Genomic DNA, 27725 nt, shown 5'->3' on the forward strand with positions numbered 1-27725 from the left:
GTAACGTAGTTACAGATGCTGCTAGATTTGTTAAGTTTCTCCAGCAATTTATATTTTTGTTTTAGATTTCCAACACCCGCAGTTATTTGTTTCATTTTAAGGTCTCAAACACTCGCTGTGCTCTCCAGTACACCTGTGTTTGCATAAAATCTGTGCAGGTTATTTGGAAAGATAAAATGCGCCAAATTCCAGAATCTCTTTTCACTATTCCCTGTTAGCCTCCAGATATTAGATCAACCATGATCATAGTTTATAATCTTGAGGAGCTGACTGGCTCCCTCTTGTCCCTGTGCTCTGATTTGGCCACGGCTAAAATGGTCAAATAACCCACCAAAACCCTATATTGGTTGGTTAGTTACTGAGGACGGAGGGAGGGAGTGTTGACTGGAACAAACCCCAGCAGTCAGTTCTGAGGGAGGGTCACTGGACCCGAAACGTCAACTTTAATATTTTCTTTACAGATGCTGCTAGACCTGCTGTGCTTTTCCAGCAATTTCTGGGTTTTTTGTGAGTTACAGCGTGCGCAGTTTTTTCGGGTTTTTTTTGGTCCCAGCAGTCAGTTCCTGGCTTGATCCCGGCAGTTTTGAAGGATCAGTGGGATGTGTTTCCTTGAAGTGCGCAAGATCCAATACCTAGAGGGCAGTCGCGAACTTCCTTTTGCAAGCTGCAAAAGTTTTGCTGCGCGTCAAAGTACGGGAGCTTATCACAACAAAGAGGAGTTTGGCCGCGGCCATCGCTGGGAAGGTTACAGTATCCCGGGACACAGTTTGTAGCTGGGTCTTGGACGGAAGGAACAAATTGCCGAGCTGAACGATGTACCGGGAGCAGAGGAGTCGGTAGGAGCTGCGAACCAGCCGTCCGCCTTTCTTCTCCCCGCTGGAGAAAGCCGAGCATTAGAGAGAGTTGGAACGATAATCCGCACCCACCTCCAGCTGCCGGATCCCCGAGGAGGTACAGCACCCCCTTCTTCCCCATCCCTGGACCATGGCTTCCATCAAAGCCAAAGCTCTTTACAGCTTCCAGAGTGAGAACCCCGAGGAGATCAGCATCCAAGAGAACGAACAGCTGCTGGTTTTTAACGAGAAGTCTTTGGATGGTTGGCTGGAAGGCCAGAACAGCCGAGGGGACAAAGGGCTCTTTCCAGCTTCTTATGTGGAAATTCTCAAACCCAGTACACCCTTACCCTGTACTTCCAATTCTGCTTTCACTCACCACTCACCAGGGAATTACTCTGCAATTTACTCCCCCATTTCAGCCTCTTCCTACCAACAGGGCAGCTATGAGGAAGATGATGATGATGATTGGGATGATTGGGATGACTCTTCCACTGTGTTTGATGAACCTGGTGTATCCAGTAACACCAATGGCCACAATCATCTCCATCCATACACAGTCTCCCCGTATCCTAATGTGATGTACAGGCAAAAACCATCAGTGGAAAGGCAGGACAGCACTGCCAGCAGGCTCAGCACTAAAAGCAGTGCTGTGGGCAAGAACTTCAACCGCTTCTCAAGTTTTGTTAGATCTGGTGGGGAAGCATTCATCCTGGGTGAAGTGCCTGCTATCTTTAAGACTTCAGAAACCTATAGTGTAGTGATGAGCCCTGATGGGCCTCAGTGGAGTGAGAGCCCTCATCCCTTCACCTGTACCATTGAGGAACCCACGAAGCAAACCAAGTTTAAAGGCATCAAGAGTTACATCTCCTATAAGTTGACACCTAGTCAAACCAACAACCCCGTTTATCGTCGCTACAAACACTTTGACTGGCTACACAATAGGCTGCTGCACAAGTTCTCTGTCATCTCTGTGCCACATCTGCCAGAGAAACAGGCCACTGGCCGATTTGAAGATGATTTCATTGAGAAACGCAAGAGGCGTTTGATTCTGTGGATGGACCACATGACAAGCCATCCAGTGCTTTCCCAGTACGAGGGGTTTCAACACTTCCTGACTTGCACAGACGACCGGGCCTGGAAACAGGGAAAAAGACGGATGGAGAAAGATGAATTAGTTGGTGCCAATTCTTTCCTGACCATCCAAATCCCACAGGAACATCAGGATCTTCAGGATGTGGAGGAGAGGGTGGACACGTTCAAAACCTTCTCTAAGAGGATGGATGACAGTGTGCTGCAACTGACCAATGTGGCCACAGACCTCTGCCGCAAACATGTTGGAGGCTTCAGGAAGGAATTTCAGAAATTAGGCAATGCTTTTAATTCAATAAGTCAGGCTTTTGAATTGGATCAACCACACCTTGCAGTGCCTCTGAACAAGGCCATTTCCAACACGGGCAAAACATATGAAGCCATTGGAGAGTTGTTTGCAGAACAGCCCAAGAATGATCTGTTCCATATGTTGGACACACTTTCTCTGTATCAAGGCCTACTGTCCAATTTCCCAGACATCATTCATGTTCAGAAAGGTAAGCTCATCTCTCAATTATAGCAGATCTCTGAAATGTTGAAGTTCTCCTTGGTATGATAACAACTCACTATTAATGAGTTTGTGCCCATTCATAATTGCTAGGTACAGAAAATAAACTGCTTTAAACCTCAATTTTATCTTCCTAGCTCTGTTGGTGTATATCTGTTATTTGTTCAACTCAATGTCCAAGGACATTCATTGTATTAATAATCTGTGATGATCTTGTCCTGCTCAAGGGAAAGATATTATTGATAGTGGACAAGCAAAATATCTGTACAGAGTGAACCTAGGATTATATCAGATAGGCCATAAAGATAAGCAGTGTTGCATGAGAATCTGTATGCACTGAAAACCACTCGGTATGTTACAGAAGGAGAAGTGTATCACACTATGAGAACTGTGCAAACTATGTGTGGACTGCATAGCTCATTACATTAAACAAGGGGACTTAATGGACTGAACTTACAGGAGGAACTGTATGGGTTTGCTGCTCCAGAGCCAAGGTTTGGGCTGTGGGAGGTTGTCGTGTATCACATGGGATCTGTGTGGTCCCCAGGTAGATGCACAGATTATTAAGATGTGTGCAATCTATGTTCATTGTACTTGTTACTCCATATCTATTGGCCAAAATGAAGACTGTGACTTAGAAGCTAGTTCATTGAGACATCCAAATTGGTTTTGATTTACTGTAGAATATATTGAAAAGGATTTCAACAGAGTTTGAAATGATAATATATTTATATTTATTTGTGCCTTCACCTTCAAGGGAAGCAAGTCTCTCTAACAATTGATATTGGAAAAATTTGGAGTATTTGGTCTTGAGTGTTAAATTGAGCTTTAGCCTCTCCCATTTTGTAGTATTTTCTAACCCTTTTTCTTGTCTGTGTCCTCCAGTGACACGGGCAGGCAGTGCTGATATGAAGTAAGAACTGCCGATGCTGGAGTCTGAGATAACAAGGTGTGGAGCTGGGGGAACACAGCAGGCCAGGCAGCATCAGAAGAGCAGGAAAGCTGACACTTCGGTTTGGGACCCTTCTTCAGAAATGGGGGAGGCGAAGGGGGCTCTGAAATAAATAGAGAGGTGGGGGAGACGATGATAGAAGTGAATAGTGGAGTGGATAGGTGGGAGAGAAGACAGACAGGTGAAGGACGCGAGGATGAAGCTAGTAAAGGTGAGCATAGGTAGGAAGTGGTGGTGGGGATTGGCCAGTGAGGTGGAAGGAGTGGTTATGTGGGAGAGAAGACAGATAGGTCAAGGAGGCAGCAATGAGAATGGGGGAGCTGGTCTTGGGATGAGATCGGGGGTGGGGAGATTTTGAAGCTGGTTGAGGGAGGGGTGGATCTGACACAACTTTGCATGGCAATATAGCTGAGACTAGGGGCTCATGCTCCTTGGCAGCCTAGATGGCTGGTTCAAAACCATCTCATTCCAAGCCTGGGTATATACCATCATTGTACTGGCTCATCTGTGGCTCAGTGGGTCGATGTTGCTTCTGATTCAGAATGTTGTGAGTTCAAGCCCCACTCCTGAGACTACAAGCATTTCAGCAAGTACTCCTCATCATTGGCAGTCCTTTGCAGATGAGGATGTCTCTCTTTCACTGTCAGGATGAGTGTGTAGATGGTTGAATGGACTGATGTGACAGTTACGAGCTCTGATATACATGGGGCATGTGGTGATCATGGGAAGGGGTGGGTGGAGTATTGGTGTGGCAGCATGCTGTTTTCACCTGTCTTCCATTTTTTTCCTGATGGCAAGTCTGTGTGCATGATAACTTCTTGGATGTTTCTCCTCCACCTTGTATGGTCTTGAGCCAGTGATTTGCTGGTGTCTGTGGCAATGATGCACTTTGCCACTGAGGTCTTGAGGCTATCGCAGAAGCACTTCCTCTGTCCACCTAGGGCGTGCCTGCTGTTTCAGGAGTAGAGCATCTGATGGGGAGTCTCATGCCGGTCTTGTGAACGACATGCCCAGCTCAGTGTGGCCGATCAAAGGTAGCCAGTGCCTTCATGCTGAGGATGTTGGCCTGTTTGAGGACTAGTGTCGATCTTTCTTCCCTGTGGATTTGCAGGATCTTATGCAGAGTGTGTTGGTGGTACTGTTCCAGTGCACTGGGACATCTGCTGCCAGCCAGTAGTAAGGTAGTGCCACACTGGTGAAGTGCTGTCTTTCTTGATGAGACAGTGGATAAGGGGAAAAGCAGGGGAATTCTCCTTTATGTGAACCAACATCACTAAAACAAAAACACTGGAGATTTTCATATTGCTGTTTGTGATAGGTTTGCTGTGCACAAGTTTGCAGCTATGTCACTACGACAGTGACAAAGCTTATAAAAGTGCATCACTGGCTGTGAATAGTTTAGGATGTCCTGAGGTGTTCCTCTCGTGGATTTTGAATTAATGGAAAAGGCTTAGCAGGAAATGTACATAATTCCCTCACCCTGTAAATGACTACCCACTTGTACCTGGGAAAGCAGAATGTTATTAAGTGTGTACAGCTCTAAAGTCACAAGCAATAGAAATAGTTGTTCTGTATCATGACGGTCTGTAATTGTTTCAGTAGAAGCCGAGCGGTATCGTGTTTGAGTTGGGGAGTGATATTTGTCTCAGCCTCTGAGGAATTTGCATTTTTGAGTGCTCAGAGAATAATCTATCATATATGTGTCACAGACTCATCTTTGCAATGAGCCTATCACCACTTTTCACTTCTGGACAGACTGGTTAGAATGGTTTAATGATAAACTTTCAACAGATAAAAATGGAGCAGTGACAATGGCATCAGCATCACAAAGAAGAGCTGTTCGTCCCCATTCCACCTGAGCTGTCAGCACCCTTTGACAGGATAAACATAGCATCCACCTCCAGAATCTCTTCAATTCTGTCTGGCTGGATGTGGCTCTGCTCCCCTGGTTCCACGGAGATTATCATAGAGTCTTAGCAGAAAGGAAGATGGTTGTGAGTGATGAAGTCAGTCAACTCAGCTCCAGATTTACTGCAGGACTTCGTTAGGGTTGTGTCTTTGGACCACCCATCTCAGCTGCTTCATCAATGACTTTCCATCCAACATAAGGTTGGAAATGGGGAAGTTCGCTGATGATTGCACAATGATCGTCACCACGCGTATGTTCTCAGATACTGAAGCAGTCCATGTCCAGATGCAGCAGGACTTGGACGTATATCCTGACTTGGGCTGAAAAGTGACAAGTAACATAAGTGCCACACAGGTGACAAATAATCTGCCAACAAGAGAGAATCAAACCAAACATTCCTTGATATTCAAAGACATTACTACTATTGATTCCCTCAGTATCAACCAGAAACTGGACTGGACTGAACCGGATATATAAAGACTGGCTACAAGAGTGGGTTAGAGGCTGGAAGTCCTGCAATGAGTAGCTCACCTCCTGACTCCTCAAAGCCATCCCCCAGCAAAGGCACAAGTCAGGAGTGTGATGGAATTCTCCTCGCTTGACTGGATGAGGGCAGCTTCAAAAACACTCTAGAAGCTTAGCACCATCCAGGACAAAATAGACTGCTTGATTGGCATTACATCTAGAAACATTCATTTCCGACACCACTGATGCTCCACAGTCAGTAGTGTCCGTCATCTACCAGATGCATCGCAGAAATTCACCAAGGCTCCTTCGGCAGCACCTTCCAAATCTACAACAACCATGAGTTAGACGGCCAAAGGCAGCAGACGCATGCAACACCACCTCTTGCAAGTTACTCTCCGTGTCACTTATCATTCTGCCTTGAAACAGTGTTGATATTTGTTCAATGTCACTGAGTCAAAATCCTGGAAGTCCACTCCTAACAACATCGCGGGTTTACCGACAGCAAGTGGTCTTCAGTGATTCGAGAAGGCAGCTCACCACTACCACCTTCGGTACGATTAGAGTGGGACAATAGATGCTGACCCAGATAGCGAAGCCACTTGTTATAACGCAGCGGACCTGTCTCGATGAGTGCTGTATTCCACTGAAGACCTCTACCCAGCCATAATGTACCCCCAGTGTTATACAGCAGTGAAGCTGTATCCCCAGAATTGGATTCTAGTGTTATACCATGATGAACCTGTAACCAGTTGTACTTTATCCAATGTTATAAAGCAATGGATATATATCTACTGGAATTGAACTGTTGTGTTCTACAGTGATAAATTTGTCTCCACCAGTACTCTACCCAGTGTAATACAGTGACAGACCTGCCCCCTCCAATACCATACCCCTGTGTTGTAAAGATCTGTCTCCATTAGTACTGGACCCCAGTGTGAGACAATATAAAACTAGGACCCACCAGAAGTGGATTGCATTGTTTAATATAAACAGACCTACTTCATAAGAGATTGTTTGTTTGCCACAGATGATCTTATGAATTCTCTGAATTACACATCTGACCTTGACAAAAAATGGCTAAGCTGCTGAGACTATAAGGATTGAGGTTTGATCCCTCTTCGGTTAACTGACCTCTTGGAACAGCAAACACTCAAAGAACCCCAACTCCAGTATGCAAGGGGGGGATACTGTATTTGAGTATAAGCATAACCACTGGGCTCTTTGTAAATAGTTTAGAAAGGAAAGAAGGTAAAGAACACAATATTAACGTAGTGTGAGGCCTAATCTGGAGAAATCGAGTACTGGATGCATTTATGTAGTGGAGAGGGAATCAGAAATTTATGAATTCAAGTCTCACTCCTATTTAGTAGCATGTAATCCAGGCTGACATGCCACTGCCGTACTGTGGGAATGCTGTATTGTCAGAAGTACCCTCATTTAGATGAGACTTTGAACTGACACCCTGTCGGCCCTTTCAAGCGCACATGAAGGACTCCATGGCAGAATTTCAGAAAACAGAAGGAAAGTTTTCCCTACTTTCTCACCAGTATTTTACCCCTACACCAAAACTAACTAAAACAGAGTTAATAGGATGCAGATGCTGGAGAATCCGAGACAGCAAGGTGGAGAGCTGGCTGAACACAGCAGATCTTCTGTGCATAAACTGACTGACAATTTTCCCGTTTTACTGTAGTGACTACACTTCAAAAGCATTTAACTGAGTGTAAAGTGTTTGGGATCAAATGAGTCTATGAAAGGTGCTACAGAAATGCAAACTTGTCTCCATTCTTTAATGTGGAAGTTTCAAATGCATACATCAAATGGGTCTTGTACCTATCGAATGGGCCTACATAGCTGTTGAGAGGGTTTGTGTATCTGTCATGTGGTATTGTGTACCTGTCGAGTGAGTTTTTGTACCTATCAACTGGGGGGCAGGTCCATATCTGTCCTGTGGGACTATAGGACAAGTTTTTCCAATCCAAGAGAAAAATTATATTTCAGACACAGGATGAAATTTGGAGGGACTGAAACCAATATAAAACCTGCTGAAGACTGACATCTAAGGACAACAATGCTCGCCTGAGAGGTTTTGTTCACAACTTGCAATCCTGAGTGGCTTTGAGTCAAGGGCCAGAACATATTGAAGGAGTATTAAAAGTGTAGCTATATTGAAGGGGATGTTAAAGTGACTGGGCCAGTCAAAGGGACGTTACCGTAAGGTGCATATGCTGTTTGATAAATATTTCATGGTTCTATAAAGGAATTAGTGTGGGAGTACCATACCTAACCAAAAGAAATTCATTGCTGGCAACTTGGCCAAACAATCTTTTGATGGGGAACTGTACCAGGTGCTGAAGCCAATTGGCATAATGGATTGGCCTCCTTAGGACGATCTAATCGCATTTTCAAGTTTACTTGAATTCAGCCTGTGCTGTTACTGTATTGGTAACCTGACCCATGGGATCAGGTGCAATTCTATCTTTACGCACTACCCGGTATTAATCTCCACTAACATCAGTATAGAGTAGACTCGGGTGGGATTGTCAAACCAGGATTATGTTTGATCTTGCCTGTTCCCAGATTAGGTTAAAATATATTTCAATGTGAACAGATTGTACTCTCTATGATTGGCTCCTTCTGTCCTCTCTAACTCACCCATCCTCCCCAGCAACAGGAGCTGGAAGCAGCGCCTCATCTTCCAAAGTGAATTGGGGAGGACTGGAACATGAACACAATGTACACAAAGAGGATAATAAAATGTGAGGCTGGATGATGAACCCCCCTCTCTGATGAAGGGTCTAGGCCCGAAAAGTCAGCTTTTGTGCTCCTGAGATGCTGCTTGGCCTGCTGTGTTCATCCAGCCTCACATTTTATTATCTTGGAATCTCCAGCATCTGCAGTTCCCATTATCTCTGGTACACAAAGAGGAACTGAGTGTGACTGTTAGTTTAAATTAGGATTGGATAATATATTTTTGGACCTAGATAAGTAGTGACCACTTTACTTTTTGCTGCCAGACCTGTTGTGCTTTTCCAGCAATTTCTGTGTGTAACCCATTGGTCTGATTTAAAAATGAACAGAAAAGCAGCTACTTTCAGAAAAAGAAACAGCAAATTATCAGCAGTCCCATAGTTCATGTATGAATATGGTTACATCAGTTTTGACCCCATGGCATCAAAGATGGAAGTTAAAGTCCCCATCCATGTCTCTCTCTCTCTCACGCTCTCCTTGGGGTTGTTGCTGATGCAACTGGCATCCTCTGCAAGGCAGGACATTTCTAGGTAACTTATTCACCAATTCAACTAGAACTAATAAAAAGGGAGGGCAGCAACTGTTGACGTTGATCACAATGGGTAACGCCCAAGCTGATTAGAGACAGATAACCAGTTTCATTTTCAACCAAAGTATATGAAACCATGTTAGATTTCCCTTTTAAATGGTATTAACTGTTGTTCACTGGGTAGCATTTTCTCCATGACTGTGAAAAAGTTCACTACAGAGACCTGAAGACAAGTCCAGGCTGACATTCTTTCTTCTCAAGTTCTGCACTGTCTGACTTGCCGTACCTTGGGTGAGATGTTAAACCAAGGCCCCAATTCCTTTCTCATTCACCCTGCAACATTATTTTTAAGAATGGCAGGGAGCTGTGTTTAGTATCTACATCTGTTTATCCCTCGATCAAAATCACTGAAAAAAACATATGATCTGGTCAGCATCCCATTTTGTTTGTTGAATCTAATGGTGTGCAAATTAATTGCTGTATTTCCTACACTATGACAGTGACTATTTTTAAAAAGTATTTAAGTAACTGTAAGCTTTGCTTGAGATAATGAAAGACACTGTAGAAATACAAGCTCTTTCTTTTCTCTTTGATTAGCCCTCTGTTTGTGGTATTCTTGCAGTTCACTGCCTGGAAAGCTATGCATCAGAAGCAGTGATAATGGGAACTGCAGATGCTGGAGAATCCAAGATAATAAAATGCGAGGCTGGATGAACACAGCAGGCCCAGCAACATCTCGGGAGCACAAAAGCTGATGTTTCGGGCCTAGACCCTTCATCAGATTCTGATGAAGGGTCTAGGCCCGAAACGTCAGCTTTTGTGCTCCTGAGATGCTGCTGGGCCTGCTGTGTTCATCCAGCCCCGCATCAGAAGCAGTGTTGGTTATTCACTGACACAGATGAAAATGTAACAAAATGCACTGGGCAGTGTGGAATGTACAGATTAGGTATACTTTGGTCTGGATTTTGTCAACAATGGGCAATTCCCAATGTCATAACTAGAACTGTGCATCTCTTTCACACTCTGTCATCTTACCTTTCCTTCACATGTTTATAATTATAATTCCAAGTTTCAGTGGTGGGCAAGCAAAATACATTTGGTTTAGCAGTTGAGAAAGGTTCTCATTAATGAAACCTGCTGTCAGCTGACAAGGTTGTGTATATATAGGCAGAATCAGGTCAAACAGGGAGGCTCTGAATCACAAGACTCTGTCCTCAAAAGTGCCCTCTAATTCTTCAGGCCCCCCAACCCTACTCCACAACTGCTCTCACCACTGACTCGCCCTTGTCCTGAACTGCTATGCAAGAATCTGTTCCCCTGCTCTCCTCCTTTGTGCGCCAGAGTTAAACAAAGAAAACCACCGGTGTTACACAACTATACATAAATGACTATTGCACATCCCTTTTAAACAGATGTCAAAAGATTCTCATGCACAACTGACTTTGCTTTGAAGGACTTCTTTGAAAACTCTCATGAATGAATGTTACTGCATGTTTGTGACATGCAAATGCATTATAAATATGATTTCATTACCAGCCATTGTAATGCTTGACACACTGCAGATTTATTGCTGCATCTCAACCCACTGTCAGTTATCAAAATTTCCCATCCTACCTGATTAAGTAACTCCATGTCATGTTTAGCACTCTTGTGGACTTCATTAAACTCGCCCAGTTGTCACAGCTGTGCACTGGAATTTTGCCCAGAGGTATCTAGAATCAAATTTTCTTCTGACCTCACTAAGGTATCTCCAACACCTTGAAGTCTCAGCAGTGCTTGGAACTGGGTAGAATATGGGTGTATAAGATCACAAAAATCTTCCCATCTTTCCTCAAAATGAGATCAGTTCAGTTTTGATAGTAGCCCATCAGAGAGAGATGTGCAGAACAGATGCTTTGTGATTACTATGATTACTATAAAAGGGATGAACTCTGCAGCATTGTGTGTATGCCAAAAACTTTGGGAGGACTGGGGGAGTGCAGGTTTGGCAAAGCTTCTTATTAATTCTGTGGTGGCATTCTGGTAAAGAAGCACCAGGAGTGCAACATTTGAGTCTCAGTTCGAGATGCTGTCCAGTGTTCTACCTGTTAACCTAACAACAGCTTCAGAGACAGACAGGGTGAAGTATAGACACAGATCATTCCTTAGCCACATCCTGTTTTCAGTTTACATGCTACTCTTTGGCTACTTCATCTGAAAACATAATGGTGGTTTTGTGATGAAAGCTGTATGACATATTTTGACATTTTGGATTTTAAAATAGCGACAGTGGTTTGTGAATCAATCCTGTGAAGGTTGTTTTATAAACAGTTCAAAAAGTCTCTTGGACAATGACCAAAATGCATCAGTTCCAAAGTAGTCAAGCGCCTTGAAGGCCATTTTCATTCACAGTAGAAGTGGTTTCTAATTTTTAAGGCTGACAAGCCAGAACAGCTCAGATTGAAACCTCCAAGTTTTTAGAACTGAAAGAAGTTTAAGCCATCAAAATTGTGAGGTCATGCCATTAAACACAGAAGAGGAATTCCAAAAGATAACTCTAAACAGTCCAGGAGAAAGAAATTGAAAAGCACCAGTTAAGATTTTAAAACCTGAGATTTGAATAATATTTCTCTGGCACTGAGGCTCTGTAAGGGATAATATTGGGAAACAGGTTGAAACTCTGTTTTGATATTTGTGTTAAGATCTTTCTAACTGTCTTCTGTATATAATACTTCCATATGTAAAATTGCCTTCTTTTGTGTAATAAATTTAATGTTCCCTTGTTAAAGAACATCAGAAACCTCACGTGTTTAAGTTACCATCACTAACAAGCATATTAATCAACTACAAAATCACCTGGGATCATAACAGTTTCCACTATTATGCAGCACTGCAGGGATAGGGCAAGGGGGTGTGTTTGGGTGGGATGGTCTTTGGAGAGTCCGTGTGTACTCAGTGGTGAGTAGCCTGCTTATACTGCCCAGGATTCTCTGTTTCTCCAGAATTCCCTATTGCGTCCCAATTGTTCACATTGGCTGATCTTGTAAATCTAAGAGACATCGATCTAAGGTTTTGGATTTAAAAAATGCAAGGGGATGGAAGGAAGAACTTCGTTATGCAACAAATGTCCTGGCTGTCCATGAGGTGGATGGAAGTAGAGATAAACATTTCAAAAAACACAAAAACAGACATTGCTGAAAAAGCTTAGCAGATCTGGCAACATCTGTGGAGAGAAATCAGGTAACATTTCTGAAGATTCTGAGAAAGGGTCACTGGACCAGAAACATTAACTCTGATTTCTCTCCACAGATACTGCCAAATCTGCTGAACTTTTCCAGCAAATTCTATTTCTGATTTACAGCATCCTCTGTTCTTTCAGTTTTTATTTCAAAAGGCACTTGAGGGAATTGAACTTGGGCTACAGATCATGTGCATGGAACTGATTGGAATGTTCTACAGATAGCCAGCCTTGACACAATGGCCTTCACAAGCTGTTGTGGCTCTATTAACTAAAGGTTGTGGCCCTAATTCTGGCCTGTTCCCTATGTGGAAGCATCCACTTTGTTTAAACTCAGTCAAACCTTTCATAACTTTAAGGTTTTTGATCAGGTCACCCTCTGTCTTCTCTTTCTGATGGAAAATAGCTCCAAATTAGACAGGTTTTCTGACAGGTGTAGTGTTATAGTCTTGGTATCAATCTAAAACATTGTTTGAAACTTCAGAGTGAACTGTCTTTTATCAAATGGAGACCAGAACTGGGCACAGTATTTCAACAGCACTTAAAAAATTGATAATATTATTGCAAGCAAAGAGATAGATAAATTATAGAGAAGGTTCCATAAAGAAACAGGAAGGAAGCATGAGTCAGGAATGTGAGTCCTTTCACTGGTACACCAGTCTTCAAAACTACATCCATGCCATATTTGATGTGAAGTAGGGAAATGGAAGAGACAAATTGAACAAGAGTCCTTGGACTGGAGATCGAATCATTGAGAGCGCAGCACAGTACAAGGAGTTCTGATCAAAATGAACCTGAGACAGAGATAATGGGAACTGCAGATGCTGGAGAATCCAATATAACAAAGTGTGGAGCTGGATGAACACAGCAGGCCAAGCAGCATCTCAGGAGAACAAAAGCTGACGTTTCGGGCCTAGACCCTTCATCAGAGAGAGGGATGGGGAGAGGGTTCTGAAATAAATAGGGAGAGAGGGGGAGGCGGACCGAAGATGGAGAGAAAAGAAGATGGGTGGAGAGGAGAGTATAGGTGGGGAGGGGATAGGTCAGTCCAGGGAGGACGGACAGGTCAAGGAGGGGGGATGAGGTTAGTAGGTGGGAAATGGAGGTGCGGCTTGAGGTGGGAGGAGGGGACAGGTTAGGGAGGCGGGGAAGATCTGGGCTGGTTTTGGGATGCAGTGGGGGGAGGGGACAAGCTGGGCTGGTTTCCATTCCACACTCCCCTCCAACCCCACCACACCCAGCACCTTCCCCTGCAACCACAGGAAGTGCTACACTTGCCCCCACACCTCCTCCCTCACCTCCATCCCAGGCCCCAAGATGACTTTCCATATTAAGCAGATGTTCACCTGCACATCTGCCAATGTGGTATACTGTATCTGTTGTACCCAGTGTGGCTTCCTCTACACCGGAGAAACCAAGCAGAGGCTTGGGGACCGCTTTGCAGAACACCTCCGCTCGGTTCGCAATGAACAACTGCACCTCCCAGTCGCAAACCATTTTAACTCCCCCTCCCATTCCTTAGATGACATGTCGATCGTGGGCCTCCTGCAGTGCCACAATGATGCCACCCGAAGGTTGCAGGAACAGCAACTCATATTCCGCTTGGGAACCCTGCAGCCCAATGGTATCAATGTGGACTTCAAAAGCTTCAAAATCTCCCCCTTCCCCCGCTGCATCCCAAAACCAGCCCAGCTCGTCCCCGCCTCCCTAACCTGTTCTTCCTCTCACCTATCCCCTCGTCCCACCTCAAGCCGTACCTCCATTTCCTACCTACTAACCTCATCCCGCCTCGCTGGACTGACCTATCCCCTCCCTACCTCCCACCTATACTCTCCTCTCTACCTATCTTCTTTTCTCTCCATCTTCGGTCCGTCTCCCCCTCTCTCCCTATTTATTTCAGAACCCTCTCCCCATCCCTCTCTCTGATGAAGGGTCTAGGCCCGAAACGTCAGCTTTTGTGCTCCTGAGATGCTGCTTGGCCTGCTGTGTTCATCCAGCTCCACACTTTGTTATCTTGAACCTGAGACAGATTGTCTTACTTCTCTTAAACCAGTGAAGCATGCATGATTGGCTTTAAATTTCAACCCAGTTACTAGTTCTCTTGTCTCAGATCACAAAGGGTGAGCTATTGTCTTATCTCTGTTACTGACTGAGTGAGGCTGGGTGTGCTCGTATGCTTTTGCCAAATGTAAAAATACATGCTTCTGTCTGTGTGAGAGAATGTGTATGTTTGTACAGACAGGAAGTGTCAGAGTCTGCAAATGCTAAGAGTGTACCTGCTTTGTTTTGAGTGTAATGGAGTGAGTGTGCATATGGGTATGTGCTTATAGGTGGGTGGGGGAGAGGTGGTGAGATGTGTGAGATCATGTGTGGATGGCTGAGACTATGTGATTAAGGAGAGTGAGGGAGAGTCCAGCTGGAGAAATGCGTGTGGGGTTAGAGGTGTGGGTGAGAGTGTGTAGGGTGAGGGTGAGAGTGCATGAGTGTGGATGTTTGGGTGAATGCACATCCAGGTGTGGGTCAGAGTGTGGGGCTAATGGTTAAGAGTGTGGGTTATGGGGGATGGTAGAAACTTGGATGAGGATGTGTTGCCATGTGGGTAAGTGTGTCAGATGTGGTTGGGGGTGTGGGTTGTGGGTGTGATTGTATGGGGCTGAGGGTGTGGGTGAGAAGGGGTGGGGATGTGAGTGAGAGCGTGTGGGGCTGGTTGTGTGAGTGAGAGTGTGGGGATGCAGTTGGGTGTGCATTGGTGACACTATGGTGGTGTGGTTAAGACAGCATGGTGGTGTGTGGAAGTGTGGGTGTGGATGAGTGTGTGGATTGTGGGTGTGGTGAGTGCATGAGATTGTGCGGGTGCAGTGTAGGTTAATGTCTGTGGGTTTGGGTGAGTATGTGTTTGGGGGGGGGCAGTGGTGTGGGGGTGGGGGATAGAGTACATGGGGGTGGAATGGGGTGTGGTTGAGAGTGCCTGGGGTGGGGGTTGTGGGTGGGTGCTCATCGGGCTATAGGTGTGGTTGAGTGTGTGTGAGGGTGGGGGTGTGCTTAGTGTGTGGAGTGTGGATGACGGTGTGGGCATGCAAGTGAGGGGTTGGGGTTGGGGGTGAGTGTGTGCGTGAGAGTGTGCACAGTTGGGGTGTGGGTCAATATATGGGGGTGTCATTGAGAGTGTGTGGCGGTGGGGATGTCGGTGAGAGTGTGGGATTGGGAGCTGGGGGCATGGGTATGGGGGAGTGTGGGAGTGAGATTGGGGGTGAGGGTTTGTGGGTTTGGTGGTGTTGGTCCGAGCTTGTGGGGTGGGGTGTGGGTGAGGGTTTGTGGGGTTGGGAATGTGGGTATGGGTATGAGCCTGTACGGGTGGGGGGTGAGTGTTTGGGTGAGTATGCGTGAGATTGTGGTGGTTGCAGCGTGGGTTTGGGGCTGTGGGTATGGGTGAATGTATGTGGGATTGTGGGTAACAGTATGTGTGGCCATGTGGGGGTGTGGGTGCGTGTGTGGGGGTGTGCATGTAGCTGAGAGGGTTTGTGGAAGAACGACCTGCTTTCTCTCTCTCATGCATGTTGCAGCATGTGTTCACATGCATATACACACTCTGCTTTACTCACATTGTGAAACACAGTAAATGAAAAACAACCAGCCCGTAAGGTGATTAAAGGGGAGGATTTGTTGGAACTACTGAGCAGCTGTTACTGAGGCTCAGCAAAGATGTGAGGGACTGAATGACTGCCTTCTAATTCTATAACCATTATATGATTTTTCAAGCAATTTATCTGCCTGGGAATATTTCCCCAATTGAAAACTAAAATGGAACTCGAATACTCCTAGCACTTCCTTGTGATCTGAGAATATCTGAAACCATTGCCAGTTGTTGAAAAAATCCATCTGGTTCACCAATGTCCCTGCAGCAAAGGAAATATTCCCTCGTTACTTGGCGTGGTCTACATGTCCTGTCCTATCGACAGGACAGGCCCAGCAGAGGTGGCAGCATAATGATATACTTTTGGGAAGGAATGGTCCTTGAAGTCTTTAACATTGACTTCAGACACCATGAAGTCTCCTGGCATCAAGTCAAACATAGACAAGAAAATCTCCTCCTGGTTACCACATATGGTCCTCCCTCCGCTGATGACTCTGTGCTCCTTCATATTGAACAACACTTGGTAGAAATACTTGGTAGCAAGGGCACAGAAAGTACTTTGGGTGGGTGATTTTAATGCTCAGCAGCAGCACTACTGATCGAGCTAGTTAGATCCTAAAGGATGCTCCTGCTATTCTGGGCCTGTGGCAGGTGGGGAGGGAACAACCAAGAAGGAAAAACGTACTTGACCTCATTCTTAACAGTCTGCCAGCTGCAGATAAAACTGTCCATGACAGTATCAGTACAAGTGACCAACGCACAGTCTTTATGGAGATGACGTCTAACCTTCACATTGAGAATATCCTGCATCATGTTGTTCACTGTACAAAATGGGACAACATTCAAACAGACCTAGCAACTCAAGATTGAGCATCTATGATGCATTGTGGGTCATCAGGAGCCAGTAAAATTTTACAGCAATACAATCTGCAACACTTTGGCATCACCTTATCCCCACTCTACCATGGGATCAAGCCACAGGATAAACCTAAGGAAGTGTGCAGGTGAACTTGCCAGGACCACCATTAGGCATACCTGAACATGAAGTGAAGCTACACAATACTTGCATGACAACCAGCAAAAGCAGCAAGTGATAAATAGAGCTAAGTGATCCCACAGCCAATAGATCATCAGATTTAGGCTCTGCAGACCTTTCAGATCTAGTCATAAATGGTGATGGACAAACAAACAAGTCAATAGAAGAGGAGACTCCACAGATATCCCCAACCTTAACAATGGGGCAGCCCAGCACATCCGTGTCAAAAACTAAGGCTGAAGCATTCGCAATAATCTTTAGCCAGAACAATCCATTTTGCCTCCTCCGGACATCCCCAGTATCACAGATGCCAGGCTTCAGCTGATTTAATTCACTCCATGTGATATCAAGAAATGGTTAGAGGCTGTATATCACATAAGCTATGGGTCCTGACAACATTCCAGCAATAATATTGAAGACATGTGCTGCAAAACTTGCCGCTCCCCCACCCAAGCTGTTTTAGTCCCGTTGAAACACTGGCATCGACCTGACAATTTGCAAAATTGCCCTGACACACAAACAGGTCAAATCTAAACTGGCCAGTTACCATCTCATCCCTCTACTGTCAATGACCAGTGAAGTGATGGAAGGTGTCATTAATAGTGCAGCCTGGTTGCACACTAATCAGGAATTGTATAATGTGTGTGTGTGTGTGTGTGTGTGTGTGTGTGTGTGTGTGTGTGTGTGTGTTCTACTGTTCCTGAAATATCACTGAGTCACTACTTTTGTGTCTCTGGGTGTCATGTGTCAGCAAAGTAGTAAATCTTTCATCTTCACAAATGACTTTCAATTTCCAAGGGAAGAAAAGTGAATGCAGTCAGAATGAAGATAATAAAATGTGAGGCTGGATGAACACAGCAGGCCAAGCAGCATCTCAGGAGCACAAAAGCTGACGTTTCGGGCCTAGACACTTCATCAGAGGCTCTCATCTAGGCCCGAAACGTCAGCTTTTGTGCTCCTGAGATGCTGCTTGGCCTGCTGTGTTCATCCAGCCTCACATTTTTATTATCTTGGATTCTCCAGCATCTGCAGTTCCCATTATCTCTCACAGTCAGAATGAAGAACAGATTAAACTTTTTTCACCCAGTTGCAGTTATATAGCACTTCCCACATGATGCAGTAGAAATTCAGCCATTGCGTTCCTTGGTGGTTGGGGTGAGGTTGAAGAACAAGTGGAGAACTGGGCTTGAGAGACACAGGAAGATCTGGGGATGAGGGATCTAGCGAGGCAGTGACCAAGTTTGGATTCTAATGCAGTTTCTCTCAGACCAGCTGATAACTTCCAATGTTTCTCTCAATGTGAAGAAATTTCAGGAGATCAAAGGGGTGGCTGAGGATATTTTTAGTTCTAACGTGACTATTAAAATGTTATTCTAGTACTAACGTTCATTAATACAACTCATTAGTCCTGTTCATTCAGGCAATTGAGGCAATAGAAAAGGGGTACCCTGCATTAAGGGTAGCAACTTAGAGAGAGGGTTGTGTAATTACAGTCAGCTACCATGTTTAATGTTTGGAAGACCAGACTGTCCTTTTCCAGAAGCCGAAAGAAGCTTTTTTTATCAGTTTCCGGTCTCACTGTTTACTCTCAGCTGCTTCGTAGGGAATGGCTGTCGTCCAGGAGTGCATTTTTTCGAAGCTTTAGCCTTGTTCTTTTTTCCTTGGAAGTGCTCATTCTCACTGCAGTAATACTGATGTTTCTGTTTGCCTGGTAACATCATAGGAGAAGGAAAGATTATTTACATCAAATTTGATTGCAGGTCTCTTACCCATTCATTCATTTCTCCTGTTGCCCAATGTCTCTCTTTTCCAACCTAAGTTTTCATATTCCTCTCTTATTTCTATGTGTTTTGTTTTCTTTTCACATAGTGGAGTATTGGTGAAAATAGAAAGATCAGACACTCCCAGATTTGAAAGAAAGCTGCAAACATTCTGTGAACTGGTTTCCTGAAGATGCTGTGGTTAAAACTGAGTGACTGCTAATATATGTGAACATGCAGACAATAAGGGCCCCATGTTGGCTTCTGGATCAATGCTGTATTTGAAATTTGCAGTCAATGCAGGTATTAAGCGTGCTGTTATTACTGTCACCTCATTTATACTTAATGCTCTGGCTTGAATCAGCCTGATTGAAAGGTCACCTTGTTATTGGTGTCTACATCTGTTGTAGTGCTGTAGTTTTGTACAATCTTATGGCACAGCTGGAGGGTATTCAGCCCATCATGCATTTGCTGACTCTATAAAAGTTCTTCTAATTAGTTCAAATATTTCCCACAGTCCTCTAAAGTTTTCAATTCAAACTCCCTTGTGAAAGTTCCTATGGAATTTGCTGCCATCATCTTTTCAGGCAGTAAATTCTAACTAATCAAAGCTTACCACATGAAAATAACTTTGTCAATTCCAGTGTATTCCTTTGTCTATTACCTTGGATTTATGTGCCTCTAGTTCCTGAAACCCCTCCTACTGGAAACAACTTCTTGATAGCTACTGTATCAAAACCCCTAACGATAACTTTCTAAGGGTTTTAAATATAATTTTTGATTTGGTGTAACTTGGGTTTGTTTGCAATTTTTGTCCGCATGTGACCTCTATTAAATTCCTCTGTAAAATAAATGTTTGCTTGGGGTATGATATCATTTTCTGAAATCACTCCCATGAGCTCCTTCAGCCGTTTGTGTACAGGAATCCAGTTTCAGAAGCTGAATCACATGACTCCAGTTATTAACTTTTATGTTGACTATGTTCCCTTACTTCTCAGTCATAGGTTAACAGGTTTGGGAGGACTTAAAACATACATCCTAGTCCTGAATCATTCTGATTGTGGGAGTGGTGTTTTAAGATTGGTTCAAGGACAAATCATTTTCTAATCTGTGTGTTGATAGAAGCATCACTGAAGGATCTAGCCAACTGCAACTGTTAAACATCACTGACAAACCTAATCTAATGTAACTATTAAAATGTTGATAATAGGAGCCTGATTAAAAAGCAGTAAGCAGAGGCCTCGCTGAGCATGACAACCTAAAACACAACTACAACTCTAAACTAAATCTAGCTGTGCCATACTAACCAGCGATGTTTCCACAGTTACATTGATCTAAGTTTCGTGTGGAAGTGCAATAGGTAAGCGGAGCTCGTTCAGCCATTATGGAATCGTGCTGACAGAAATTTTAGTCTAGCGTAGGTAGAAAGAAGTCTCATGATAAAGAAGTCTCTATTCTGTCAGGCCGGGCAGCACAGAGGAACAGGAAAACTGACGTTTCGGGCCTAGACCGTTCTTCAGAATTCTTCACATTACTGAAGAAGGGTCTCGGCCTGAAACGTCAACCTTCCTGCTCCTCCGATGCTGCTTGGCCTGCTGTGTTTATCCAGATTCTCCAGCATCTGCAGTTCCTACTATTTCTTCACACTGTGTTATCTCTGACTCCAGCATCGGCACTTCTTAATATCTCTATTCTGTCAGTTAGTTTGTTTCAGAATCTTGCTGGTGTTCTTTGGATAACTATTAACGCATGACAGTGTGCCTTAGTGGTTAGCACTGCTGCCCTAGTGCCAGGCACCTGGATTCAGTTCCACCCTCAGGCAACTGTCTGTATGGAGTTTGCACATTCTTTCTGTTGTCTGCGTGGGTTTCCTGCGGGTGCTCCGGTTTTCTCCCACATCCCGAAGATATGCAGGTTAGGTAGATTGGTCATGCCAAATTGCCTGCCCTGTCCAGGGATGTGCAGGTTATTCGGTGGATTGGCCAAGCTAAATTATCCCATAGTGGCAAGGGATGTGTAAGTTAGGTGGACTGGCCATGCGAAACCCTGCATGAGTACAGCTTCTTCAATACTCAAGAAGCTTGACACCATCCAGTACTAAGCAACCTTCTTGATTGGCACTCTCTCCACCCCCTTCAAATTTCACTCCCTTCATCACTGACATGCAGATATATGCAGTATTGTCACTATATGATGCAGTGCAGCAACTCAGTGAGCCTCCTTCGACAGCACGTCCCAAATTCATGATCTCCTCCTAGGACAAGGTCAGCAGATTCGTGGAAACAGCACCATCTGCAAGTTTTCTTTTTCACGCCATCCTGACTTGAATCTATATTGCTATTCCTTCACTGTTGCTGGGTCAGAATTCTGGAACACCCTTCCTAATAGCACTGCGACTGTAACTACACCGTAAGGAGTGCAGCTGTTCAAAAAGGCAACTCACCACCATCTTCTCAAGGGCACTCGGGGATTGGCATTAAATTCTGTGCAGCGCCTGCCTCCCGTAAATTAATGAAAAAGTACAGTGCTAATCTTTTCTTCCATTCTTCTGAGCTCAATGACCATGCTTAAATGTTGAGATTCATTAACCAAGCCCCTTAAACTATCAGTTAAACAGAATTGAAAATAAGCCTTCAGACATGACTGGTACATTTATTAAATCTTTAAACAATTGTAATCCTAGAGTTCCCTCCCAAACAGCATTATGGGCCTACCTACAGCACATGGACTACAGCAGTTGAGAAGGCAGCTGACCGTCTCAAGTAAATAGGGATGGGCAATAATTGGTGGCCCAGCCAACGAACTCCACATCCCGTGAGTGAGTAAAGAAAATGATAAAGTGTGCAAGTTTAGTTCAATTTCATTCTGCTTCAAAACAAGAACTTTTCAACTATAGAGTCAAACAGCTCCAGTTAACCAGTGTAGCAAATACCTTTACTAGTAACTAACTGTATAACAAAGCACCAAAAAAATTTAGAGTCAAAAATTAAAATTACTGCAGTAAACGATTCAAAACATTGAAACTGTTTTTATTGTTTGTGTGACTTGTTGGTACGATGATGGATCACAGCTGGTAAATGATGCAGGTATTTAATACGCTGTCTCCACATCAGGCTTCTGAAAAAGCCTGGTTCAGACTCTTCACGTTACCAAAGCAATGGATTAACCTCATGGGAAATGCTGTGTTTGCAGTTCATTTTGATTTTAACTCCAATTCAAGAGGCTTCTGCAGAGTTCAGTGTGTAGTTGAGACATGTAGAGGCTACAGTAATCAGGTCACGTTCAACCTTGTGATGCTGGGCCTGAAATTAACCAAGGTTTTTGCTGTTTATAAAAGGTAAAATCCTACATATACTAGAAATCTAAAATAACCACAGAGAACACTGGAGAAACTCAGCAGGTCTGGCAGTATCTGTGGAGAGAGAAACAGAGTTAATGTTTTGAATCTGGTATGACTCTTCTTTAAAAGAGAAATTCCTAAAGAAAAGTTGCAGCAAACTTCACACATTAACTCTCTTTCTTTCTCCATACGCCCTTCCAGACTTGCTGAGTTACTCCAGTGTTTTCTGTACTTGTTCTTGCTTTTTACTCTGTTACTGTGCAGTGGATGTACATTAATGTCCGGCGAAGGCTCAGCTCAGTTGTTGACAAAAGTCAAACAGCCAACCAGAAATGGTTCCTTGCCTGAGATACAGAATGGATTGTGGTGTTTAAGGAATTGTCATCATAAAGCTTTGGTGGTCACTTCAAAATGTTCCAAAGAATTCTGCAACAACAGAAACATATATAAAGTATAGCCAACTTACCTGTCACAAATTGTGGTAGGATGTTGGTTGAGAAATAGATATTGACTTCAGGACATCGAGGTCAAACTCCCCTGATCATCTTAAAATAATTCCAGTGGATCTTTTATGTCTATCAATGAAAGGGGCTGGGGCTTGTTTTAATCCTGGATTTTGATCTCAAGTTTCTAAAGTGAGACTTGAACCTATAACCGCAAGATTCAGAGGCAAAAGGACTAATCACTGAACCTTAAATATCACAATTTCAGCGAAAGCAAAAGGAGCACATGGTACAAATAAAGCTTCCACTTCAAAAGCATTTTTCATTAGTGCTGTCGTGCTATCCCTGCTCAGACACCCACATGTTTCTGTCCTGCAATATGTTTAAAACAGTAATTTTCCTTTAGGGTTTTGATGCTGGGTAAAATGTCAAAATGAAGAATTCAAACAATTCTAGTAGTGTTTAAAATGGGTGCTAAATTCTGACTGATAGATGTGTCTCTGTATTGGTAACAGGTGCCTTTGCCAAGGTGAAAGATAGCCAGAGGATGAGCGATGAAGGAAAGATGGATCAGGAGCAGGTGGATGGGATAAAGAGACGATGTCGAGTGGTAGGATTTGCTCTACAAGCTGAGATGAACCACTTCCACAAGCGCAGGATCGTAGATTTCAAGCGCATGATGCAGTCTTATCTCCAGCAGCAAATCGTCTTCTATCAGAGAATCAGCCAGCAGCTGGAGCAGAGTCTACATTTGTATGACTCATTGTAATAGAATGCCCCTACTCCCTGAGACTCTGGGAGATTATACAGGACAAAGATACTGAGGCTCCTCCATGATCCACTCGACTTGTCGACAATCTCTCTAACTTTTCCCTAAATCCTTTTGAATCCTCTCCAACTTCAGTTGACTTCTGCCCAATCCTCAACTCCTCCCTGATCTCCTGATTTCTCCCCAGACCCCATGACCCCCCCAGACCCCTTGACTCCTCCCTAATTTCTTTAACTCCATCCCAAACCCTTTAACTCCTCCCCAATCCCTGACTCTTCTCCAATAGATTTGACTGTTCCTAGTTCATTTAACTCCTCCAAATTCCCTTAACTCTAGCCAATCCCTTCAACTCCTCCCTAGTCCCCTCAATCCTCTGACTTCTCCCCAATCCCCATGACACTTCCATAACTCCTCCCCAATCTCTTGACTACACCCTGATCCGTCAACACTTTTACAAATTCCCTCCGTTCCCTTCAACTCCACCCCCGATTCTTTAACTGTTCCCCCAATTCCACAACTCCTCTCTAAACTCTCCAGCATCTTTGCAACTCCTCCCCAACCCTTTCAGCTCTTTCCCCAATCCCCTTGACTCATTTCCCAATTTCCTCAACTCCTCCCCATCCCCTCAATTCCTTCCCAATGTCTTTAACTCACCTGAATCCCCAGCTCTCCCTCAGTCACCTCGATTCTTCTCCTGATTTCGCTAACTCATTCCCTATTCCCTCAAGTCTCCCAACCCAATCCCCTCAGTTCTACCCCACATTCCTTGACAGTTCCTCCCAGTTGTTTCATTTCTTTTGACTCCTTCCACAATCCTTTTGACTCTTTTTCATAATCTCACTGCCTCTCCCCAAAACCTGTCAACTGCTTCCTTGATCCCCTTGCCTCCAGCCCCAATCCCCTCCACTCTCCTCAATTCTGTTGAATCTATCCCCAATCCCCCCCACTCCCCTTGACATTTCCCTGAGCCCCTCGAGCCTTCCCTTGTCTCCATGATTCTCCTTCAGTCTCCTCGACTCTCTCCCATTTCCCTTGACCAACTCTGATCTCCTTAACTCTCCCTTGATGCTGCTCATGATTGTCTTGATCCCTCCCATCTTTGAAGTCCTCCTCCAATCTCCCCCAGTCCTCTCAACCCACCTCAACTCCTTCCCCAATCCTCTCAAATACCCCCAAACTCTCCTCCAATCCCTCTGACTTTCCCCTAGTCCCGTTACCTCCTCCCTGATTCCTTCACAGTACAGATAAGTCTATTATTCAGATGGAATTTTAGCACCGGGAGCCAGTTCATTGTGAGCTGGTTTCTGATGTACTACAAGTTCACTTGTCCCTCTCCATCATCACTGCAAGTCTGGATAATTCGGAGCTGTTTACATTGTGCTTTACGAACAAGTTCAGAGTGTGTTGTTCACCAGTACCAACTTCTTTGTATGTTTCTGGGTATTCTGTCATTGTTTTGGATTACATTACCAAGGCAGGGCAAGTGGCAAGATTCTGCTAAATTACATCCACTTCTACCAGGCTTAGATTTTCTGGAAGACATTCAAGCAGAAACCGCCATCTTAACTGTGGATGTTTCTATCTTTGACACTTCAACAAGGTTGATTTGAGAAAAATGAGGGAAATGGCATTATTTCAGAAGCAGTTCACTTCTTCCAGCTCCCAAGGTTTACATTCATTTCCTGACGGATGATATGGCTTCACATGATAACCACCACCAGAATTTGCTCTCAGTCTCAGACTGTGGCAGTTGTAGAATGTCGCCACAAGATATTTGAACTGTTGTGATAGTTAATCATTTTCTATACAGGGACATACAGGACATCTTCAAGTACAAATCTTTAGTATTACAGGTAGGGTGTAAACTGTAGCAGAGTAATTTGTTAAAATTTGCTAAGCTAGATACCATGACTATTGGGTTGGCAGATTTGTTTTCTATAATGTTGGGTATGTTTTGCTGAGATTAAGGAATTGGACTTTTAAAATGGAAAATATTAACAGAACTAAAAACAAAAAAAAAGTGAGAACATGAGGGAGGATTAGAGGCCACTGCAGGATGTGTGAGAAGGAGTGGCGATGGAGACAGAGGAATGAGAGGCTACGCTAGACAAAGGACATCTTTACACTCTTCCAAACAGGTGTGCAAGTACCCAGAGAAAGTTGACTCATTGTGGTTTAGCCTATAGTTACGATGTGCCAATATCCTAGCTCCTGGTGTGCTGGACAGTTCAAGGAGTACACTGCACTTTAGATTGTATTCTGTCAAACTCTTTCACTACAATGTTATTCAGAGCTGTATATCATTTTTTTAATTGTACACTGATAATCAGGGCTGGTTATATAACAGTGCTATATCGGCAATATTTAATATTCTCAATATAAAAATGCATAACGATAACCATACATGATCAATATGAGTAGAATGTTCCAGAGAGACTGAGAACAACATTGGTGTGATTCAAAGGTGTAGGCTACTGTTGTGTACAGATGCATAGAATCCCGACAGTGTGGAAACAGAAATAATAAAGTGTGAAGCTGGATGAACACAGCAGGCCCAAGCAGCATCTCAGGAGCACAAAAGCTGACGTTTCGGGCCTCAACCTTTCATCAGAGAGGCTGTCTGATGAAGGATGTAGACCCGAACCGTCAGCTTTTGTGCTCCTGAGATGCTGCTTGGCCTGCTGTGTTCATCCAGCTCCACACTTTATTATCTTGGATTCTCCAGCATCTGCAGTTCCCGTTATCTCTGATACAGTGTGGAAACAGGCCTTTTGGCCCAACAAGTCCACCACGATCCTCTGAACAGTATGCCACGCAGACCCATCCTCCTACCCCATCCGTGTAACCCTGTATTTCTCATGGCTAATGCACCTAACCAACGCATCTCTGAACCCTAAGGGTAAATTAGCATGGCTAATTCACCCAGCCTGCATATTTTTGGACTGTGGGAGAAACAGTGGAAACCCACACAGAGACAGGGAGAATGTGCAAACTCCACACAGACAGTTGCCCAAGGCTGGAATCAAACCCAGGACCCTGGCACTGAGACAGCAGTGCTAGCCACTGAGCTACCATGCCACCCTGATGCTGGGCATTTTATCCAGTCAGCATGACTCAAAGGGACAAGCTGCTATAAAGTACAGGTACAGGGTACTGTAATAGTCAATGTAATATGGAGTGGCAGACTACTATTAGAACAGGTATTGGGCACTGTATCTAGTCAGCATGATCCAGAAGGGCACACTACTTTTAGAACAGGGAGCAGACACTGTAACTAGTCAGTGTGACCCAGAGGGGGAGGCTATTTTTAGAACTGATAATGGGCACTGTAACTAGTCAATGTGACTCAGAGGGGCAGGCTGCTATTAGAACATATACTGGGCCTGTATTTAGTGAGTATGATATAACTGGGTGGATTAATGTTAGTACAGATATTTAACATGGGGCAAGCTGCTGTTTGAACAGGTACTAGGCACTGTATCTAGTTAAGATGTAATGTGTCCTCATCAGAGAATATCCACATACCCTATTTAAGAAGAAATGGTGACATCAAAGCAGCACACAATTAGCAGCAGCTAAATGTTAAAAAGATGGTGCCAGTGTCTTACAACTGTTGCTGATCCCAATGGGAGTTGGACAGTAATGTAAATACCATTGCATGACATCACAAATCATAAAACCTGGACTTCCTAATTTTACAGTTCATGTTATTTGAATCAGTCCTAGTGTCTCCTTCCTAGTTTTGGAGGGCTTTTGGAGCCTTTGGGATTGGATTTGGAATAAATCTTTACCTCCATCAGCTTGTGCTGTAAACCCACTTTGCAGTAGCTGGGATGAACTACATTGTTGCACTACCATTCTCCCAAACTAACCCAGGAGTCTATTAGTCCAAAGATGCGTGTGAAAATATTATACCCAGTGAGATTCAGGCAGCAACTTAAGCAGCAACTCCGAGGTGTTCAGTCCACTGAGACTGTGCACGTTTTGGATCTCAGTGCTTCGGCTAATGCAAGGGAGTGGTGTCAGACAGTGAATTAAACAAATCATCCAGAAACAGGACACAGCTTCAGAAGAAGGCCCACTCACCATTACTCGTTAAAACTCAATGATTCATCCCTCATGATACAACTGAGACAGAAACTCAGAGACTAGGTAACAATTGGTGCCTATTTGTATGTCTCCTTGTCTAACAACAGACACAGGTCTCCAATGGGTATGAACAGACACAGACTGTATTAGTGTATAGACTGTATTAATGGGTAGTACTCCACACAGACCTCCACAATGGAAACAACTTCTTTGCATTTACCCTGACAAGCCCACTAAGAAGCTTGCATGTTTTTTAAAAGGTCTCCTCTCATTCTTGTAAGCCCCAGTTAATACAAGTCCAACCTATTCAGTGTCTTCTCACTGAGAAAATCCCTCCATGTCTAAACCAACTGAGTGAACCTTCTCTGGATTGCATCCATTGCCAGTATATTCTT

The 27725-nt window shown here is 44.1% G+C and overlaps 1 protein-coding gene across 1 annotated transcript; it reads left to right on the forward strand.

Moving 5' to 3' along the window:
- The first annotated feature begins 633 nt into the window (after positions 1 to 633).
- Positions 634 to 25805, forward strand: snx33 (sorting nexin 33). Its single transcript, XM_048520948.1, has 2 exons — positions 634 to 2422; positions 22988 to 25805. Exons 1-2 carry the CDS (start codon positions 985 to 987, stop codon positions 23239 to 23241), a joined length of 1692 nt encoding a protein of 563 aa, XP_048376905.1. The 5' UTR covers positions 634 to 984; the 3' UTR covers positions 23242 to 25805.
- The last annotated feature ends 1920 nt before the right edge of the window (positions 25806 to 27725 follow it).

The sequence above is a fragment of the Stegostoma tigrinum genome, chromosome 36 (genome assembly GCF_030684315.1).
Source record: "Stegostoma tigrinum isolate sSteTig4 chromosome 36, sSteTig4.hap1, whole genome shotgun sequence".
NCBI lineage: Eukaryota > Metazoa > Chordata > Chondrichthyes > Orectolobiformes > Stegostomatidae > Stegostoma > Stegostoma tigrinum.